We start from the raw sequence: 19,966 nt of genomic DNA on the forward strand, positions 1-19,966 counted from the left end.
ACAAAATTTAAATGCCTAATGTTGGGGCTCAGAAACCAATACCACAAAATGTGACACTTTGACATGCTAAAATGAAGAAGCCTCAAATTTTCTTTGACCTTCCTTCACCAATCCTCTCTTTCCCAAAGCACAGGATGAAGGTGTTCTCTGAAGTTCCCTTATCTGCCTAAAGTCTCGACTTGCCAAAGAAGAAAACGGTTACCTCTGGTCGCTTCCCTGACTTTCCACAAACTGAACTCATATTGCAGAAAGAAAAACTGAAGTCTGTCAACACACATGGACAGACTTTTGTCACAAACCACTGTCTGCTCTGCAGGCTTAACAGACTTTGTCTCAGGCCATTGCATGTTCTTCAAACCCATTGAATTCCCCTAAAAATCATTTTCTAACTCCCAAATCACCCATACATCACCCATCTGCCTTTCCTCTAGTAAGGATGTACAACCATCTGTACCTCATTGGGATATTGGGCAATCACTCTGTGATTCTCCCCCATGTCCTTTGATAAATTTGTATGCCATTTGTCCTGTTAATCTGCCTTTTGTGACTTGGTTTTTCAGTGAAGCTTCAGAGGGCAGACAGGAAGTTTTCCCTTGGCCCCTACACTATGAACTAAGATAGACAAAATAAATTAGTATGTTTATAAGGTAGAATACCATGTGGTCAGTAAAAACTGGTAGCTCTATGAGTACTGTGTGTTGATACACAGACACAGACACACACACAAACACGCACACGGTGGGGGAATTCGGAAAGGTTATATGTTACATTTTCTGTTAAAAAATTAAAATAACTACATTATCTATATTTTTGTTGACAAAATTTGAGTGTCTGGAAAAATACATAAGAAACTGGTAACGTAATTGCCTTTGGGGAAAGCAACTGGGTGGCAGGGTGAAATGGAGATAATTTTTTATTGCACACATTTTGTACTTTTAATTTTTTACCATGGTCATGTAATAACCTATGAAAAACATAATTTAATTAAGGAAAAAACTAATTTTGCATTATTATTGACGTTTCAGGGATTCATGTAATTTTAGAAATTAAATGAAAACAATTTTACATGCATGAACTTCAGCTTTCTTACTTTATACATCCTGAGTGATTTGCCTTTTTCAGTAATAAAATCCTTTACCAGCTTGTTAAATGAATGCCAAATCAAGAGTAAATTTTCCATATGGAACACTAAAAATTCCATAGTGTTTTAGCCATCCTGCAAAAGCAAAACCTGTAGGTAAAACAATGAGAAAATTTTCACCTTGAAACTAGGTAACAGGTAACCCAGAAGGCTGGCCAAGCATAAAATTACAGCCACAAACAGCCCTGCAGAGAACATCTCAGGAGGGCAGCTGCTGGGTTTTTGTTGTTGTTGTTGTTGTTGTTTTCATCTTTCTTGGCCAAAGGAAGCAGGTGGTAAGAGAACTCAACCACAGCTCCTGAACTCCTTGAGATTTACAGAGCTCTGTCACCTGGGGTAAGACTGTCATTCTTCCAGGTTTTCTTCCTGTCCAAGAAAACGGACACGCTGTTTTTCATGGTATTTTCAAACTGGAAGATCAAGACAGAAACTTTGGTCATCAGGAATGGAGAGATTGCCCAATGAAATGACAGAATTGATCATTAGGATGTTTGTTACTCAAAAAGCCAATTTTTAAAGAAGGATGCATTAAAATTATTCCAACATGCTAATGTGGCACACTCCTCTGCTGCCTAATGGCAGGTGTTGCTATTAGCAGAGGAAGATTTGTTCTAGGAAAGAAGTATTCTAGAGGGCCAGAAAGAACAGGTATTGCTCCACCCGGGTAAACGCTGACTCAACTCTGTAGGGCTGGCACGCTCTTTCCTCACCTCACCCCTCCTGCCAAGAACAACTGAGGTCCAGAAATAACAGAATTAGCGAGAGAAGAGGAAATATGCAGGACGGTGATGATGAGTATGCACGAGGGAGTGCCAGGCAGTTTTAATCGTTAATGTTCTCCGTCTATTGCTAGAGAAAATGTCTTTCCTTGGAGGAGGCATTGGCACAAGTTACTATAAACTCCCTCTGAATCTCAACACTTCTGGGACGCCAATTCTGCTCCTGGCCTGGGGCAGGGCGTGGGAGCTTGGAAGCCAGCGCTGCGCTCCCGGTGGGAAGCGATCGCCTACTCCATCAACTCGCGTCCGGGCACTTAGCCCCTCCCGTTTCAGGGCGCCGCCTCCCCGGATGGCAAACCCTACAAAGTGGCGGCGAATAAGGTTCCTCCTGCTGCTCTGGGTTTAGTCCAGCTACAAGGTCAGCGAGATCCCGCGCCCCCCGGAGCATCGCGTGCAGGAGCCATGGCACAGGAGCTATACCACGAGGAGTTCGCCCGGGCGGGCAAGCAGGCGGGACTGCAGGTCTGGAGGATTGAGAAGCTGGAGCTGGTGCCCGTGCCCCAGAGCGCTCACGGAGACTTCTACGTCGGGGATGCCTACCTGGTGCTGCATACGGCCAAGACGAGCCGAGGCTTCACCTACCGCCTGCACTTCTGGCTCGGTAAGGGACGGCGGGCGGCGGGACCCCGACGCGCCAAGGCGGGCGAGGGGAGGACCTAGGGGTCCGAGATCTGCAGACGTGGGAGCAAAGGGGACTGCAAACTGAGCTAGACTGGAGACCTGTCGGGCGGCCCTTTGCGGCCGGCCACTTTCTCCCCGCCGAAGTCAACTTGCCTGCTGCAAACGCGAGGCTCTGGCGTTGTCCGCAATTGACTTACTCCACAGGCTTTGACCTTTGCCAGGTGTAGTTCCGGGACTTTGGAGCTGGTGACTCTGGCTTCTTCCCCTTTCACCTTTAAGTCTCCAAATGCCACTCTTGTCCAGGGGCTCTGCCTCCGCGCGCGCCGTCTCTGGCCAAGCCCTGCTCACCTTCCGACAAGCTCAGTCCTGCTTTCCCTGTCGGGATGGAGAGGAAGTCATAAAGTTTGGGTGCATCTGCCGCCGCTAGGGAGAAGTCTTTTTCTTTTCCTTCACACATTATTTTTGTTTGTTGCTTTCGGGCACTGGCTTATTTTCTCTATGATTGCGGGGATTATTGTTCTGGGCCTCTTTAAAATAGGATTCTACCCGCACCACGCTGCTTGCGGGTCTGGTAGACAAAAACTTCGCTTCATTAGGAAGCTGACGCCCTCAGAGGGAAGCAAGAAAAAGATACAGATATTTTATATATAAATAAATAGCTCTATATGGGTATTTCACATATTTATGTAGATAGACTGCTTTATTGTTATTATTTATTATTTATTTTAGCAAGGACACAAGATGGAATAGAAACTGTTCCTTCAGCAGTAGTAATTATTTTGAGCTGCATTCGTGCCAGGCTGTCAGGACACTGGGCCTTGTGTGTTCTTTTTCCACCTTCTACTTTTACTCATAAACATCCCGAATGTCCACCCTCTCCCCAGGAGGTCTTGTGCCAGTGGGCACACCCTGTCTAACAACATGCCTATTCTCTGAGCCTTTTTGCCTTCTTTTAAAACTAGCTAGCCTGCCCAGTACTCGTGTTTGTTTAGTTTTATCCCTGAGCTTAGGAGGAAAACACACAAAACCACACACACGCATACACATTTTTAAGTCCCTGAAAGCCAACATTGTAATTTCTAACACTTGAAGATTTTAAGAAATGAAATAGTAGAAAACATGGAATAGTGACTGTCTAAACACTGGCAAACACCTGGAACAGGCATTTGAGAAATGAGAAATGAAAAATATGTAGATGAAGACAAGACTTCTAATTATAACATTTGGAGTCAAAAATTTGTGTTAGTTTGAGGAGGCGGAGAAGGCTCAGCCTGAGTTCTAAACACATTTTGGTTTCTTGCTGCTTTGCTGTTATTCCTATTATAATGCTGTAATACACTGTCATCTATTTGTATTTTGTGCCAGAAAACACTGAAACTTTAATATATAACCCATGTTCAAGAATGAATGATGCCAGATAGAATAATGATGTCCTTACAGAGGACTTTCTATGTAGAACATAAATCTAATATGAATGAAAGTGTTTGAAATGCCACATTTGCCATTTGAATAAATTAAAATGTGAAATCATTCCATATCTTACTGAAGACAGCAGTTAAGTTTGATTTTGTCAGACGACCGCAAGGGACATTTGAACACAGTTCTTTAATTCTATACATTTTTATCCAAGTTGACTTAACTACTAAGTTTTGTAGGGTTTATAGATTCACCTTATTCAGTTAATTATCTGCTTAATTATCCACTTGGTGCTCATAAATTTCAAAAATATAATAAGAAATGCTTTGGGCAGAAACATTTATATTCTTAAAGACGTGCTAAAACTGAAGTCAATAACATGTTAATAACAAGCGAATTCATTCAGTAATTATTCAATATGGCCAGTACTGTACAAGGCACTTGTAGATATGAATAATTAATGAACCTTCTCTGAAAGTTCATCACCTCAAAGGTGCAAAAAGACAAAAAGTGATTTAACACAGGTAGAATGTGATAGTTACTGTGAAAGCACAAAGTGTCTGTGGTTATAGGGAAACAGAAGCCTTTACAGAAAAAAAAAAAAAAAAAAAAAGAGTGAGAGTACTTGGAAGGGTTTTTGTGTCAAGAGAGAATCATGGAGAGGAAAAAAGCTTCAAGTAAAATAGTCAACAGGACCTTCAGATGGGATTGCCCAACAGTTCTTCCTACTTCAGTTCCCTAAGAAAACAGAATTTCATCCAGAATAGTGTAGTCTAAGACCTAAATTAGGATGAATCCATGAGGATTCATCAGAGAGACAGATTGAGAGAAAGTCCCAGGAGAGAGAGCTGAACATCCAGAGGAAAAGAACATTTGGTTAAAGGGAATCAGCTGGAAAGAAGAGAAACTAAAGTTAAACTGAGATGAAAAAAGGTGCGTAGCATAGAAATGAAGAAACAGGCCAAATGGGAGGCAGAAAGGGGAAACAGAAAGAAGTTGGACCTAAAACGAGAGAGAAGAGAGGGAGAGTCGTCTTTCCTGGTCTCTCCTTCCATGTTTCCATAACACTCGGCATATCTCAGATTATTTTATTGTATTAATATTACGTGCTTAAATGTATTAACATCATATGCTTAAATGTAATGAAAGTAAAAATGTATTGCAAAGAACTTAAATGTTATTGCATTAGCCCTTCTTTAAAAACATTTCAGCTTTGCACCTAACAGTTTAAATGCATCCATCCACCTTCTGTTTCTAGTTCCTTATAGCACCAAATGAATGGGTAGGTCTAGATAGTAAAACTGCTCCCTGTCACATCCCTAACCTAAGCTACAAACACTTATCCTCATTCTTTCTGTTTGCCAGTTTTAAACTTTACCCAAATATATTTTAAAGCAGTATGCATTTATGTTATAAGTGGGCTGTATCAGGCCTTGTGCCCTGAGAATCCAAAGGATTGGATTACAATATACGATACAAAGAACTTATATGAAGGACTGGCTAGGATGCTGAGAAATTGGATCATTTACATTGCTGGAGCATGGGGGTGGGTACGTGCAATGGTACAGCACTCTGGAAAAGAGTTTAGTAGTTTCTTACAAAACCAAATATATTACTACCATATGACCCAGCAATTGCATTCATTGGTATTTATCCCAGAAAAATGAAGTTTTGTGTTCACATGAAAACCTGTACCTGAATTTCCACAGCAGTTTTATTTGAATAAACAAACACTAGAATCAGCCCAGATGCTTTTCAACAGGTGACTGGTTGAACAAGTTGTACATCTGTACCAACTAATACTACTCAGCAATAAAAAGGAACAAACTGTTGATACATACAACAACTTGGATGAAGTTCCAGGGAATCATGCTGAGCGAAAAATCTTAAGAGGCTTTATACTGTATGATCTCATTTATATAACATTTTTGAAATGACAAAATTTTAGATTTGGCATTGCCATTAGTTATGTATTGATAGGGTGAAGAGGGGATGATGTGGGCAGGAGAAGAGTGTATTATAAAAGGGCAACATGAAGGATGTTTTTGGTGGGACTATACAGCGTCTTGATTGCGATAGCAGATGTATGAATTTGTTCATGTGATAAAACTTTATAGAACTAAATGCACATATACACACATGAATACAAGTAAAACTGAAAAAATATGAAAAAAATAGGTGGATTATATCAATGCCAATATCCTGGTTGTGGTATTCAGTGCTGTACTGTACTATACATTAATATACTAAGCCATACTGTAATTTTACAAAGTGTCACTACTGGGGGATATTGGGTCTATTGATCTGTGTCTATCCTTCAACAGTACCAATCTGTTTTAATCACATTAGCTATATAGTAAACCTTAGTATCAAGTAGAGCGATTCCTCCCACTTTACGCTTGTTTGTCAAGATGATTTTAGCTATTCTAGGGCCTGTGCCACACTATATAAATTTTGGAATAAGCTTGTATATGTCTGTAATAAACCTTACTGTGATTTTGATAAGAATAACATTAGGCCTATAGATCAATTTGTGAAGGATTGACATCGTTATTATGTGGAGTCTTAAAATCCATGAACACTAAATGTTTACATTTACTTAAGTCTTCATTGATATTTTGCATGTCATTTTGTAATTTTCAGTGTACAGTTCCTATACATTTTTTTAAACTATATGCCTGAGTATTGCAGTTTCTTTGGAGTGATTGTAAATAGCATTGCGCCTTTAATTTCAGTTTCAGCATGTTCATTGTTTCTATATAGAAATGTGGGCGTGGACTGGGGAGGCGGAGCTTGCAGTGAGCTGAGATTCGGCCACTGCACTCCAGCCTGGGCGACAGAGCGAGACTCCATCTCAGAAAAAAAAAAAAAAGAAAAGAAAAAGTAAAAGAAATGTGACTGATTTTTTGTGTTACTGATGAATCTTGTATCCTGCTAATTTGCTCAATGTACTTTTTATTTCTAGGAGAGTTTTTATTTTTTATTTTTATTTTTTGGTAGCACTCTTAGAGTTCACTATGTAAACAATATTGTTGTCTCTATATAGAGACCTTTTTATTTCTTCATATTCAATTTGTATGCCTTTTTTTCTTTTTCTTATTTTATTGCAGTGGTTAGAACTTCCTGTACTATGTTGAATAAGAGTGGTGAGAGTCCACACCCATTTTCCAGATTTTATGGGAAAAACATTCAGTCTTTCACTGTTCAGCATTGTTAGCGCTACATTTTTTGTTGACTCTAATTATCATTTGAAGGTGTTCCTCTCTATTCCTAATTTGGCTTATTTTATTTTATCATGGATGGCTGTTGGATTAACCTAGTTTTAAACCCCTCTTTTTATCTATAAAATCGTTACAACCACAAAATACAGTAATTTGCAGGATGTACACAAGTCTAACATAATATAAAATAGCATGGCACAACATAGTATAACAGAACATAAAAGAGACTGGTAAAATCAGTGTAGGGAAACAACAAATGGAAATCATAAGCAGATTCATAGGGGAAAACTAAATTGATTCTTAACCAGACTTTATACACAAAGTTCATAAGTTTCTAAACACTTTCTGGAATTCCATCATGCTACAACTGAATTTGATTCTAATTTTTGCATCCCAAGGCTGACATTGGCTTCATCAAGACCATCAACCTCTTTCAGGCAGCCTGTTTTATTCATACAGATATCCCCTGGCCAACCACATTACATAAGCATCAGCAAATGATAGCGTAATTTAATTAACTTACTTTCAGTTCATTCATTAACTTCATGCCTGTCCATTTACATCTACCTAAAGAGATTCAGGTTTCAACTTGTAGTCAGGTAAGGATGTTTATGTCAAATACATCATCTTTAGCACCTTTGATGTTAATCTTGATTCCAAGTTATCTCTTAAAGCATCATAAAAATCTACATCTACGTCTTTACAGTATTCTCAGTTAGGGTTTGGATCCCAAATTGGCAGAAGAATGACACCAGAGTCCTTTCAGATCGCAAAATTGCTGGTGTGTTAAATAATTAACTTTGACCACAGCAAGTTCACAAAATTGTTGTCATGTCAAGTAGTCTTCTAGCTACTGAGTTGTTTTTTGTTGTTGTTGTTGTTTTCCCCCCTCAGAAGATACTTGGTATATGGGTCTCCTTTGAGAGTAAGAGGGGGAATTGTAAGAAATCTGATTCTTTCTTTAATACAGCTGACTGATTTCCCTTCTTCAACTTTGGTGAATACTCTCAATTAGGGTTGTTCATGTGAACTATTAAATTATTACAGCTTCTAAGCTCTTATGCATCAGTTATCCATGGAAGAAATTAACATACCTTGTCACTATAAAATTGTACCGTTAATGAGAGCCTGAGTACAAAAAATTACCCACAAGTGTACTGTAGCTTTTAAGAACCTGTGCTTCAGAGTCACAGAAACCTACATCTGGTCCTTTTCTCCCAAAAGTTGCTCTCTGACCTCAGAAAAGTTACCCAGCCTCTCTAAGCCTCCATTTTCTCTGTTCCAATCTAGTAGAAAATAGGTTCTGCTTTATTAGGTTGTTTGAAGATTAAATGAGATCATCCATGTAAAACACTGGCATAGTGTCTGGCCCATAGGGGTAGTATAAATGTATAATGTTGGCCATTATTATTTCTAGAGTCATTTAAGATTTTTTTACAGCTTGGATGTAGTAAAGAGTTTGAAGTGTTTTCCATAAAATGTGAGTACCCCTCCTGACTGTCCGTACTGTGACCTTTATGTACACTACAGACACTCATTCTTACTAATTGTTTTGACCTTAGTGAAGTTACCTGGATGTAATCTGTATTACAATTGTGAAAATTAAATGTATGTTGTATGTAAAATACCCGGAACAATACCAAGTACATTAACACTTAATAAATGTTAACATGCTGCTTCCTTTGCTCTTCCTTTCCTTCAGAGATCATTATTTCATTCAAACAAAACCAATCAGATAGTGAAGTAGGGAAAAAGACCAAAAAAAAGGAGTAAAATTAAATTATATTCATTTTCCCATTGTAAAAACCACTTATTTAATTATGGCTCATGATGTTCATATTTCTCACAAACATTAATTCACATATTGACATATCATAAAACCAAAGATTTATCCTAATAAAGGCTAAACCAGTTGTCAAATGTTTTCATAGCCTGATCTTATTGACCTTACCAAATTAATGTTTACTTAAATCTCATTGGAATAGGTTGTTTTATCTTCCCGAGCAACTTCACACAGCAGTGTTTCTTTTTAAAATTTTTGAAGGAATTGGAAAAAGCAGAAACAAAAACAGGCCGGGCACGGTGGCTCACATCTGTAATCCCCCAAAATTTAGGAGGCCAAAGCCAGAGGACTGCTTGAGGCCAGGAGTTTGAGACCAGCCTGGGCAACATACAGAGATCTTTTCCCTACAAAACACCATTTTTTTTTTTTTTTTTTTTTTTTTTTTTTTTGAGACGGAGTCTCGCTCTGTCACCCGGGCTGGAGTGCAGTGGCCGGATCTCGGCTCACTGCAAGCTCCACCTCCCGGATTCACGCCTTTCAGGCGCCGGCCACCTCGCCGGGTTAGTTTTTTGTATGTTTTAGTAGAGACGGGGTTTCACCGGGTTAGCCAGGATGGTCTCGATTTTCTGACCTCGTGATCCGCCCGTCTCAGCCTCCCAAAGTGCTGGGATTACAGGCTTGAGCCACCGCGCCCGGCTGCACAAAATACTTTTTTGAGAATTAGCAAAGCATGGTGGCATGCACCTGTAGTCCAAGCTGCCTGTGAGACTGAAGCAGAAGCATCGCTTAAGCCCCAGAGTTTGGGGTTACAGTGAGCTATGACTATGCCATTGCACTCCAGGCTTGGCAACAGAGCAACGCCCTCTCTCAAAAAAAAAAAAAAATAGACAAAAATATTGTTAATTATTAGCAAAATAATATGTTACACTATTTCAGCTAAAAGATCTTTCTGTAGAAGACTGTTGTATTGACACATAATTGAAATGAAAATTTCTGACTCATATCAGAAATTCTGCCTTAATCCTTCTTCTTGCTTGGTATTTGAGGTGCTGTTGTTCACTGTTTTAGGAAAGGAGTGTTCCCAGGATGAAAGCACAGCTGCTGCCATCTTCACTGTTCAGATGGATGACTATTTGGGTGGCAAGCCAGTGCAGAATAGAGAACTTCAAGGATATGAGTCTACTGACTTTGTTAGCTATTTCAAAGACGGTCTGAAATACAAGGTAAGCAGCTCCCTCACTTTCCATTATGAATCCCTTTCTCCTCTTGTCCATCCATACCTCCTGTCTTCATAGAATGACAGTTCATTGAGGACACAGTTTTTTGTTTTTTGTTGTTGTTTTAATCTGTTTTGTTCATGGATATATCCCCAGTACCTGATGAATACACAGTAGGTGCTCAATAAATGTTTGTGAAATGTGTGGTACAATATGTGAAATATTGTGACAATTTACTTTGATAGGTTCATTTTTTAAAAGAGCTTTCAGTTATGTCTTCACAAGACAACTTTTTAATATTTTGTAGCTATTTCAACATTTAAATTTTGGTAATTTGGGTCTTAAAAGTTTTTGTTTTTGCTATTCCAGAGAATCTCTGAAGTTTCTGTGAGTACCCGAAGCCTTCAAAATCTCAGTTGTTCTGGAATATATTAATACAGTATTTATAATAATTATAATTTTAGTTACTGTAAAGAACTATACATGTATTTCCAAAATAGTGTGGTTTGATCTTAGAAGGGATGCAGATGAAACTTTTGAGCTGAAAATTCTGCAGGTAAACTACACACATGCACATACACAATTTACCCACACTGGTCTGAAACACCGATCAATTGGCTTTACTTCTGAAAAACAAGAACAAATAGTTAAATGGTTCTATCCCTTTAAGGCAGCCTTCAGTATAGGACAGGGTTTTTTTCGTCTTTTGTTTGTTTGTTTGTTTTGTTCTTTTTTTGTCATTCTCCCAGTTATCTTTCCAGACTGGCCCTCCCTTCACCATTCCTGCCACCCACCCCTCCACGTGTGTTCAGTTCAAGTGTGAGGAATACCCTCCCCAGACAAACGTCACAGATTTCCGAAATCAAACACGCTCCAGCAAGTGTTCTGCACATCGCGCTGCCCCGCCTTGTCAGCATGTTACCCTAGTGAAGACCTGAAACCTTAGAGCTTCACTACAATTCTGACTGTAATAATAACTCCACTTACTAAGATGGCAAGGCTTATTTACACCTTTACCTGTTCAGAGTCTTGGTTGAATATTTTGTGATACTATTAAGATCAGAACAAAACACTTATACATTGTAGGTTCTCTTATGTCTCTTGAAATCATTTTTTTTTTCTAGGCTATGAACTACCCTATTTTATTTGATTCACATGAGCTCCTACAGTTTATGACAAATTATACTGAAACTTCCTTTATGTCAGTGAACTCAACATTTTAAATAAGTTGAGTCTTGTAGTTACTAAAAGCAGGTGCTGTGACACCATCCTAGTTATGGAGCCATTTCTGCCACATATGACGTTTTTCCTTTAGGGAAAATACAGAGCTTTCTGTGCTCAGTTTCCCCAAACAATAAATATTATAACAGCTTCCTCATACAGCTGTTGTATTAAGGAATAAATTAAATAATAAAGTAACTGTGGTTGGGCGTGGTGGTTCACACCTGTAATCCCGATACTTTGAGAGGCCAAAGCAGATGAATCACCTGAGGTCAAAAGTTTGAGACCAGCCTGACTAATATGGTGAAATCCCCTCTACTAAAAATACAATAATTAACTGGGCGTGATGACATGCGCCTGTAATCCTGACTACTAGGGAAGCTGAGGCAGGAGAATTGCTTGAACCCAGGAGGCAGAGGTTGCAGTGAGCCGACATCATGCCATTGCACTCCTGCCTGGGAGACACGAGTGAAACTCCGTCTCAAAGCAGTAGTACATAGATGAAAACTTGTATTTATTTAATTATATAATGCTTAGTTTATTCAACCAAGAAATGTGGCAGTCGTTGTAAAATTATGAACTGGGAAATCATTGTATATATATATTTTTTTAATTTGAGGTTTTAATTGTCCTGAAATTAACTTTTAATCGATACCAACTTTTCTTGGAGAATGGTGGAAATTTAAAGTCAGTGGAAAAGAATGTGCTAATGACAAATTAGCTCTAATTTTCCTTACCATTATTATAGAGGTCTTTAATCTATCAATGACAGTTTTGTTTATTCTGCAGCTCAGTTATGCACATATAATTAATAATTATAGAAATAAAGATATGGTTCATATCATTTAATTAGAAAAAATGAAAAGGTAAAAGATGATTGCAAATAATATAAGAAGATGTAGTTGATACAATTAATATTTTTTCTTAAGCATTTCTTTAATTCAGTGTGATTGTATTTCATTTTATTTTGTTTTGTTTTGGCTGGGGATGTACAGTCAATATATTGCATCTCTCCTAGCTTACAGTAAAAACACTCAGGCCTAGCATATTTATTAATAGTAAGACCTGTTTACCAGAAAATATAGAAGACATTTGATTACTTTAAATGTAAAAACAAGGACCATACATAAGATCAGCCCATTCCTGGCCATCACTCAATAACCATCTCTGTCCCAACCCTGTACCAGTGTGAACTTTTGGGTGCCTTCTTCTCTGGCTGCTGTCATCTGTACGTGTTATCTCTGACCCTCCTCTAGCCACCTGTCACCTTCTTCCCTGAAATATTTGTCTTCTTGCTTAGTAATGATTTGGGGATCATTAGTGTCCAAAGGGCAAGAGCTATGGCTTCTTCTTTTTGTTTTTGCAGCAGAGTTTTAAACACTGAAGGTTCTCAGTAAATACTTGCAGCTGTCAATTGAATGGTTGAAACAGAAAGAATAAAGAGACCAAACAAACACAATCTGTTGATTACCAAGGGGTTCTCTCTTGTCTTATGGAATAGGTGGCTATTTTAACTTGGCCTGACGGTACAGTTTTGACACAAACACCAGCGGTATTATTGTACTTTGCTTTGTCTAGGTAGACACCTCATCAGTTTTCTCTTTGTTTTTTGTGTGTCTTCCCTCCATTCATCAGGCTGGAGGTGTGGCATCTGGATTAAACCATGTTCTTACGAACGACCTGACAGCCAAGAGGCTCCTACATGTGAAGGGTCGTAGAGTGGTGAGAGCCACAGAAGTTCCCCTTAGCTGGGACAGTTTCAACAAGGGTGACTGCTTCATCATTGACCTTGGCACCGTAAGTTTCATATACACACATTGATGTCTAAAGAAAAGTGAATTGCTTTCAGATCAAATCATATATACATGTTATTGAAAAGAATCACTTTTTCTACACACTGGAAAGGGGCCATGTTTATGTGAGATGAGTAATTGCCAAGTATTTAAATGACGCATGAAGTGAGACTTCAAAGGTTTTTCTTTGATAGGTTTAGAATAGTGATTTAGTTCTTCCCACCATAGAACAGATATTGACTAATTTTTAATACATTTCCCCTTCTCTCTGAACAGAGCTTCCTCTAATTATTTTTGTCTCTAATTGTGCATGGGAAAACATAGCTTGAGGGGGAAACTGGTTCCCCCAGCAACAAAAGGTTCTAGAATATAATATAGACATAAGATGAATCTAAACAGCCACCTAAAGAATTGTAAAGATGTATTTTGACATACATATACACACACACCATACCGTTTCACACTTTTCAATTAGCAGAAGTACAAATATCAAGTATCATCTTAACAGCATGGGCAATGGTATATTATATCTGACTTATGTTTTCTTCCTGGAAGACGCTCCTCTAATATCAGATATATTTATTAATCATTATTGTCATGACAAAGAAGCATTATTGCAAGACCCTTTGCTAGACTCTAGAAGGTAGGATATAAGTTGTATCTTTAAAACTTTGTTAAGTTTTATAATAGAAATAAAGAGCATTTCCCTCCACTGAAAAACCATGTGCAAAAGCAATGAAAGCAAGAAAGCACAGAACTTACAAGGATCTCCTCTTCCTGCTTTTCATTATCATAATTTTCATCACACCATACATCTCAAAATTCTAATTATCATTCCTAACATTTCTGGGCCAAACGTTATAACAGAGTCATGAGCTGACCTGCATTGCTTCAGTTAGCATGAGGCTTGTATGTGGAATTTGCTCAAGGTTGCAAAGTCAGTAAATGATGAAGCCAGGATTAGACTCTCAGCATATCTGATGTCCCACTAAGCTTTTTGTTTTATTGCATCTACTTGGGCAGTATTTTGGGATAAAGCAGTAGACAGAAGCCAAAAGAGCTTATTCCATTGGCATAGAGGAGAGGCACAAAGGATTCTGAAAATAGAGTTACAAAGTTCTGTTTAAGCAGTATTAATTTAACAACAGTACAGAGATTAAATGTACTAAGGTTATACATTGTTTGGAAAATGACCCCAAGATACAAACTGCATCAGTTTCTTTAAGTGAGCGTGCATCTATAGTTTTATTACTACTTATACATAATCCAACTGTCTTGGATCATACCAGCTTGTGTGCAAAGTTGAGATCACAATAATATAAATGCCCAAAGTACAATTCTTAATATTACACGTAGACATCTACACCCTAAATGGCAGTACTTTTGCCCTGAATCTCACAATAAATTTCATGGGAAAGTCCTTCTCAACTTCAATAGCTAATTCATTCTCCTAACAGATTTAAGTCCTGACTCTCAGATCTAGGCAGAATACACATACTATTCCACCCTTTCATTCTCCCCTCCCGCTGCCACCCCCTACGCTATAAATAAAGAAATAAATAACTCGTGCAAATAAATGTCTACAGCCACACAGTTCCAAAGCAGTTGCACCATTCAGTCTCTCAAACCCTATGCACAATAATTTTCTATCTCAACTTTCATCTCCACCATTTACACTCTAAAGCCCCTTATAACATATAAGTGCTTTTGAAAATAAAATGGCATTTTTATTAGAAAAAGGAGACCTCAGTTCTCATTCCAGTTGCTGTACTCTGAGGTTCTCATCTGTAAAAGTAGATATTCGATTAGGTGATCATGAGGGTCCCTAAACAAGAAGGACGCTTCCCAATGATAATGTAATTAATTACTGCCATTACTTGTAAGTATTTCTTTTCTTTAAAAACAAAAAAATTGTTGTGTATAATGTAATTGTTATGTAAGTATAATCATCTATTCAATTATCATGGATAGCTTCCAGTTGAGCTTTCTAACTATCTGCTATGATCTTGGGCAACTCACTGTCTCTGAGCCTTAACTTCCTCATTTGTTTTTACATCTTGAGTCTGATTTCTGATGCCACTTTTATCCTTAGCTGACTATGATTCAGTCTCATCTGACACACAGTCACATCTGGGAAATGGCAGTTATCATCCCAGTTTCAAAAGGGGAAACAAAAGCTTTAGGCCTTAGAAGGTATGTGCAAGTCACTCCACATTCATGCCAGTTGCGTGGTGACCCAGGATGGGGCCTGGTTTTTCTATTCCTACTTTACATTCTTTTCATGGCACTAGGCTAACTTGGTAGTATATTAGATAGTATGGCCTGGTAATAGAATGTCTTGCGATAGTTTCAGAATCTGCTGAATTCAAACCTGATGATGCCTAATCTGCTGAGATTCCACTGAAAGCAGTAGCATTCACTAAATCATTTATTATTTTGCAGAACAAATACAGAGTTTCCACTATGGGCCAAGTAGTTGGGTGTGGTGGTAGACAGGTTGTAGTTCTTATGTCGTATACTCTCTTCTCATAGTCAACCTGTGGGAGTATGACCCACAAATCCAGGTTCATGTAAAAGGGACAGAGTCTCTATTATAAGGTTCCAGGGCATTCGTCTATTTAATAGTAAGTTATTTTATATAGTTAATTATCTTTAATAACTTTCAAGTTCTCTTCTCCCATGCCTTGTAAAAGAGATATATGCAATGAAAGATATTTGTTGCAGAGGTACTGGTGCTTGGTTATCTGTTATATTCTGGAATTTTCCTATACACAAAAGGGATACCCTGGTGAGAATCAAGCACCAGATTCCTACATAATCTACAATAAATACTTCCAAGATCTGTGTTTGTGTTATTAACCTTTAGCCAGTTGGTGTGTTGCCAAAAGTTTCTGAATGGTGATAAGATCTTGAACTACCTTGGCAGCTTTATTTTGGGGTGTGTCAGTAAACAAAGAAATACACGTAACTAAACTTTTCTGTACCATAATATTTTAACAGTAGTCATTACGCTAGTTATTTAAAGACAACCTTCTGTGTCAGAGAGCCTAAAAGGATGCCAGTGCAGTTTCTTCAAGTTTGTATTATGACCCAGGTATGAAAAATTTAATTTAAACATCCAGTTATCACCCAGCTAAGGCCACCTGGCCAAAACTAAGTTTATGGATATAACCTAAATCCCATACCTTGATCACATATCGGAGAAATCAGCTTTTTTGATCAACAGTCACTATTATTAATATGTTATTCCATATCTCTTAGAAACATTTGTCCTTTTATTGAATTCTAAATTATAGTAAATATTCCCAGACATTACAATATAACCTCCTCAGCCTGAGGCATAAGATAGTATAATTATCAGTTTAGCCAGTTTGAAAGGGAAGAAAATCATCAATATTTTGGAGAATGATTTAGATCCATTGTCTCATATTTAGCATATTTTTAGAAGATAATATGAAACGTGGCTAGATCTTACCAATTTACGGAGTCATTGGAAAAACACTTTTGAGCAATATATTTTAAGGGTGGTGAATTTATTAGTCATGATTTTCCCACTATTTTTAAAGATATGAAGTATTTTTAGAAATTAGTAAAATTACATCTGAAAATACTGTAAAATACTTTGGGTAACTGCAGAATGTGAATGATAGTGGGAAAAAAGCCCATATTCTTAAGATTTGGGGTCTGAGGTTAACTCTTGAAAAGGTATGTCACAGTTAGCCACTAGTGAAGAATTCGATTTCCCAGGAGTAGGAATTCCTGTGGTGAGTTACTGATCCTGATGTTCCCATGTTCTGTTTCCTTGTTGTTTGGTCAGTGATGCAGCTTTACCCTGTTCTCCTCACGATTTAGAATCGATCACGCCCTCTCCCATTGTTCAGTCATGCTGCTTTGAAAAAACGGTCTCCACTTCCTCATTTACCAGTCAGTCTTTAACCCACAGTCCGACTTTCACTCCCACAGTTCCTCGGAAACTGTTCTTGTTATAGGCATCGATGACCCCTGCTAAATCCAGTGGACACCATGACATTATGCACTTGATTCTTGTGTTACAAACCACACTGTTGACTTTTCCCAGCTTCTCCAGCCTCACTCCTCCCCTGGCTTCCTTGTTTTTCTCCCTTTCAGGCCAATCTTATTCTTCTTTGTATGGTCTGCCCATCCCTTCAAGTGCTTTTTTAAAGGATTTTAATTATTGTATCTTCTTTTATACATTTTTCCTAAGCAAACTCATCCCCACCCAGAGCTTCAGCTACTACCCATGAGTCAATCTAAACTTTCAATCTAACTCAGACCTCTTGTCTGAGCTCCAAGTCAATAAAATTTCAGATATTTCATGTCATGTGTGTCATAAGAATCTCAAACTCAACACATCTAGAAAATGGTTTCTTCTCTAATTGTCTTTATCTTATTAATGGAGCCATAACTCACTTAGGTTTTCAAAACCAAAATCCAGGAGTGATCCTGACAACTTCTCCTAAGGGCTCCACATTCATTTAATTGCTATCCTAGCCTATTCTACCTTCTAATTATCTCTTGAATCTTTCCTGTTCTCTTCATTGCTGTTGATACTGTCTTAGTACCCCGTGCCTGACACATTCCTTCAAGTCACGAGACTTTTGCTTTTGCAGATTGATTCCTTTGCCTAGAATACTAACCTCTTCTTTGGCACCTTTCTCCAGCAGGCATCCAATATTTTCTCATCCTTTGATATTCACTTCAGATATTGCCTTCTTCATAGTTCGTTTCCTGACCTTTTCTTCTGCTTCTCCTGTCCAGTGTCCCAGTCCTTTAGGGTCAGGTCTAGACTTAACTTTCCTGTCATTATGCAGAGACTTGCTTCTCAGCCTTTTCTATATTGCTTGTCTGTTTACGTATCAGTCTTCCTCACTCACTGTGTTTCTGAAATATAAAGCCTAGAACTTACAGCCACTCAACAAATGTTTCAACAAATGTATATCCATCCAGCATAAAGTATATGGCTCATGCAGTCACATGTCTAGAGTGTTTTTTATTCATTTATAGCTCAACTGTACCCTATTCTTAAGCTCCTATTTCCCCAGAAGGTTTAAAAATAATTTCAATTTATTGAAATGAATTTTGAATGGCCAATAAGTAAATGAAAAAATGCTCAACATCACTAATTATCAGGAAAATGGAAAGCAAAACCACTATGAGATACCATCTCATCCCAGTTAGAATGGCTGTCATCAAAAACACACACAGAAAAAACAAATGCTCATGAGGATGCAGAGAAAAGGGAAGTCTTATACACTGTTTGTGGTAATATAAATTCCTACAGCCATTATGAAAAATATTATGGAAGTTTCTCAAAAAAATAAAAATAGAGCTACCATATGATCCAGCAATCCCACTACTAGGTATTTATCTAAAGGAAGGGACATTAGTATATTAAAGAGATACGCATGCCCCTATGCTGATTGCATCACTATTCACAATAGCAAACATATGGAATCAACATAAATATCCATAAGTAGATGAAGAGATAAGGAAAATGTGGTATACACACAATGCAACAATAATCAGTCATAAAATAAAGAATGAAATCCTTCCATTTGCATCAACATGGATGAACCTGTAGGATATTACGTTAAGCAAAGTAAATCAGGCACAGAAAGATAAATATGTCATGTTCTCACTCAAATGCAGGGACTTAAAAATAAGTTCATAGGTCTAGAGAGTATAATTGTGGTTATGAGAGACTGGGAAGGGTAGGGGGACGGGAGGATAGGGAGAGGTTAACTAACAGATACAAAATTATAGCAAGATAGGAGGAATGAGTTCTGTTCTACTGTTCTATAGTGCTATGTGGTGAATACAGTTAACAATCATTTACTGTATATTTTTTCAAAGCTAGAAAAGGATTTTGAGTGTTCCCAATACAAATAAGTGATAAATGTTTGAGGTGATTGATATGCTAATTACTCTGATTTGATCATTACACACTTAATATTTGTATCAAAATATCACTCCATAACCAATAAATATGTACAATTTTTACATGTCAGCTAAAAATAAAAGGGAATAAAGGTGAATTTTGTTAGCCATTAAAGCAGTTTGAACTTATCCTACCCATCCTCTTTTCCATCCCTCAGGAGTAGGGGACATATATGTAATATTATGGCCTGGGAGTCAGGAGTGAGGATGAGGATGAAAGTGTGAGTCTGGTTTGTAGTCATCAGTCCGCGCTAATCTATAACCTTCATTGAGCTGTAGTCAATAACCTCCATTGAGCTGTAGTCATTCCATTAATTCCATTAATTCTTGAGCTTTGGGCTTTGGCCTCTGTTCCCAAGATTTGCTAGGGAATATCCATAGGCTCATTTTAGGCTTCTGATGTCATGGCCACATATTACTACAACACCCTTTCTGGTTCTGTCAGCCACCACTGCACTCTTCTCAGGAACTCTGCTTTGTTTTTCTCAGACTACCCTGTAGTTGTGGGACACTGTATCCTCATCGTACCAGTGCCCCTTGGCTCAATGGCTTGGATGCTACCCTCAGTCATTTCTGCTCTAATGCTTAGGCTCGTGGATGGGTGTAGGACAAATCAATTGGAAAGGAAGTGTGCTGGGCTCTTCTCAAAGATTCATTGCTTTGGATTAGATGTCCTACTTTTTTCAGTCTTTTTTACTTTTTGAACCAGACAAAGTAGTCTTACACCACCTCACATTCTTGCCTACTCTATGGTTCCTGCAAAATACACTCCAGCCCCTAAGACCAACACTGTGCTACTTAAGATGCAAGACCAGC

The 19,966-nt window shown here is 38.1% G+C and overlaps 1 protein-coding gene across 1 annotated transcript in view; it reads left to right on the top strand.

The window, feature by feature from the left end:
• Positions 1–900: 900 nt before the first annotated feature.
• SCIN (scinderin) overlaps positions 901–19,966 on the top strand; it is an 86,601-nt gene continuing 67,535 nt past the window's right edge. The window contains exons 1-3 of the mRNA XM_050785370.1: positions 901–2,521; positions 10,030–10,184; positions 13,035–13,196. Coding sequence (XP_050641327.1) covers positions 2,323–2,521; positions 10,030–10,184; positions 13,035–13,196 — 516 coding nt within the window. The 5' untranslated portion in view covers positions 901–2,322. The remainder of the gene's footprint in view (positions 2,522–10,029; positions 10,185–13,034; positions 13,197–19,966) is intronic.

The sequence above is a fragment of the Macaca thibetana genome, chromosome 3 (assembly GCF_024542745.1).
Source record: "Macaca thibetana thibetana isolate TM-01 chromosome 3, ASM2454274v1, whole genome shotgun sequence".
In the NCBI taxonomy this organism is placed as follows: domain Eukaryota; kingdom Metazoa; phylum Chordata; class Mammalia; order Primates; family Cercopithecidae; genus Macaca; species Macaca thibetana.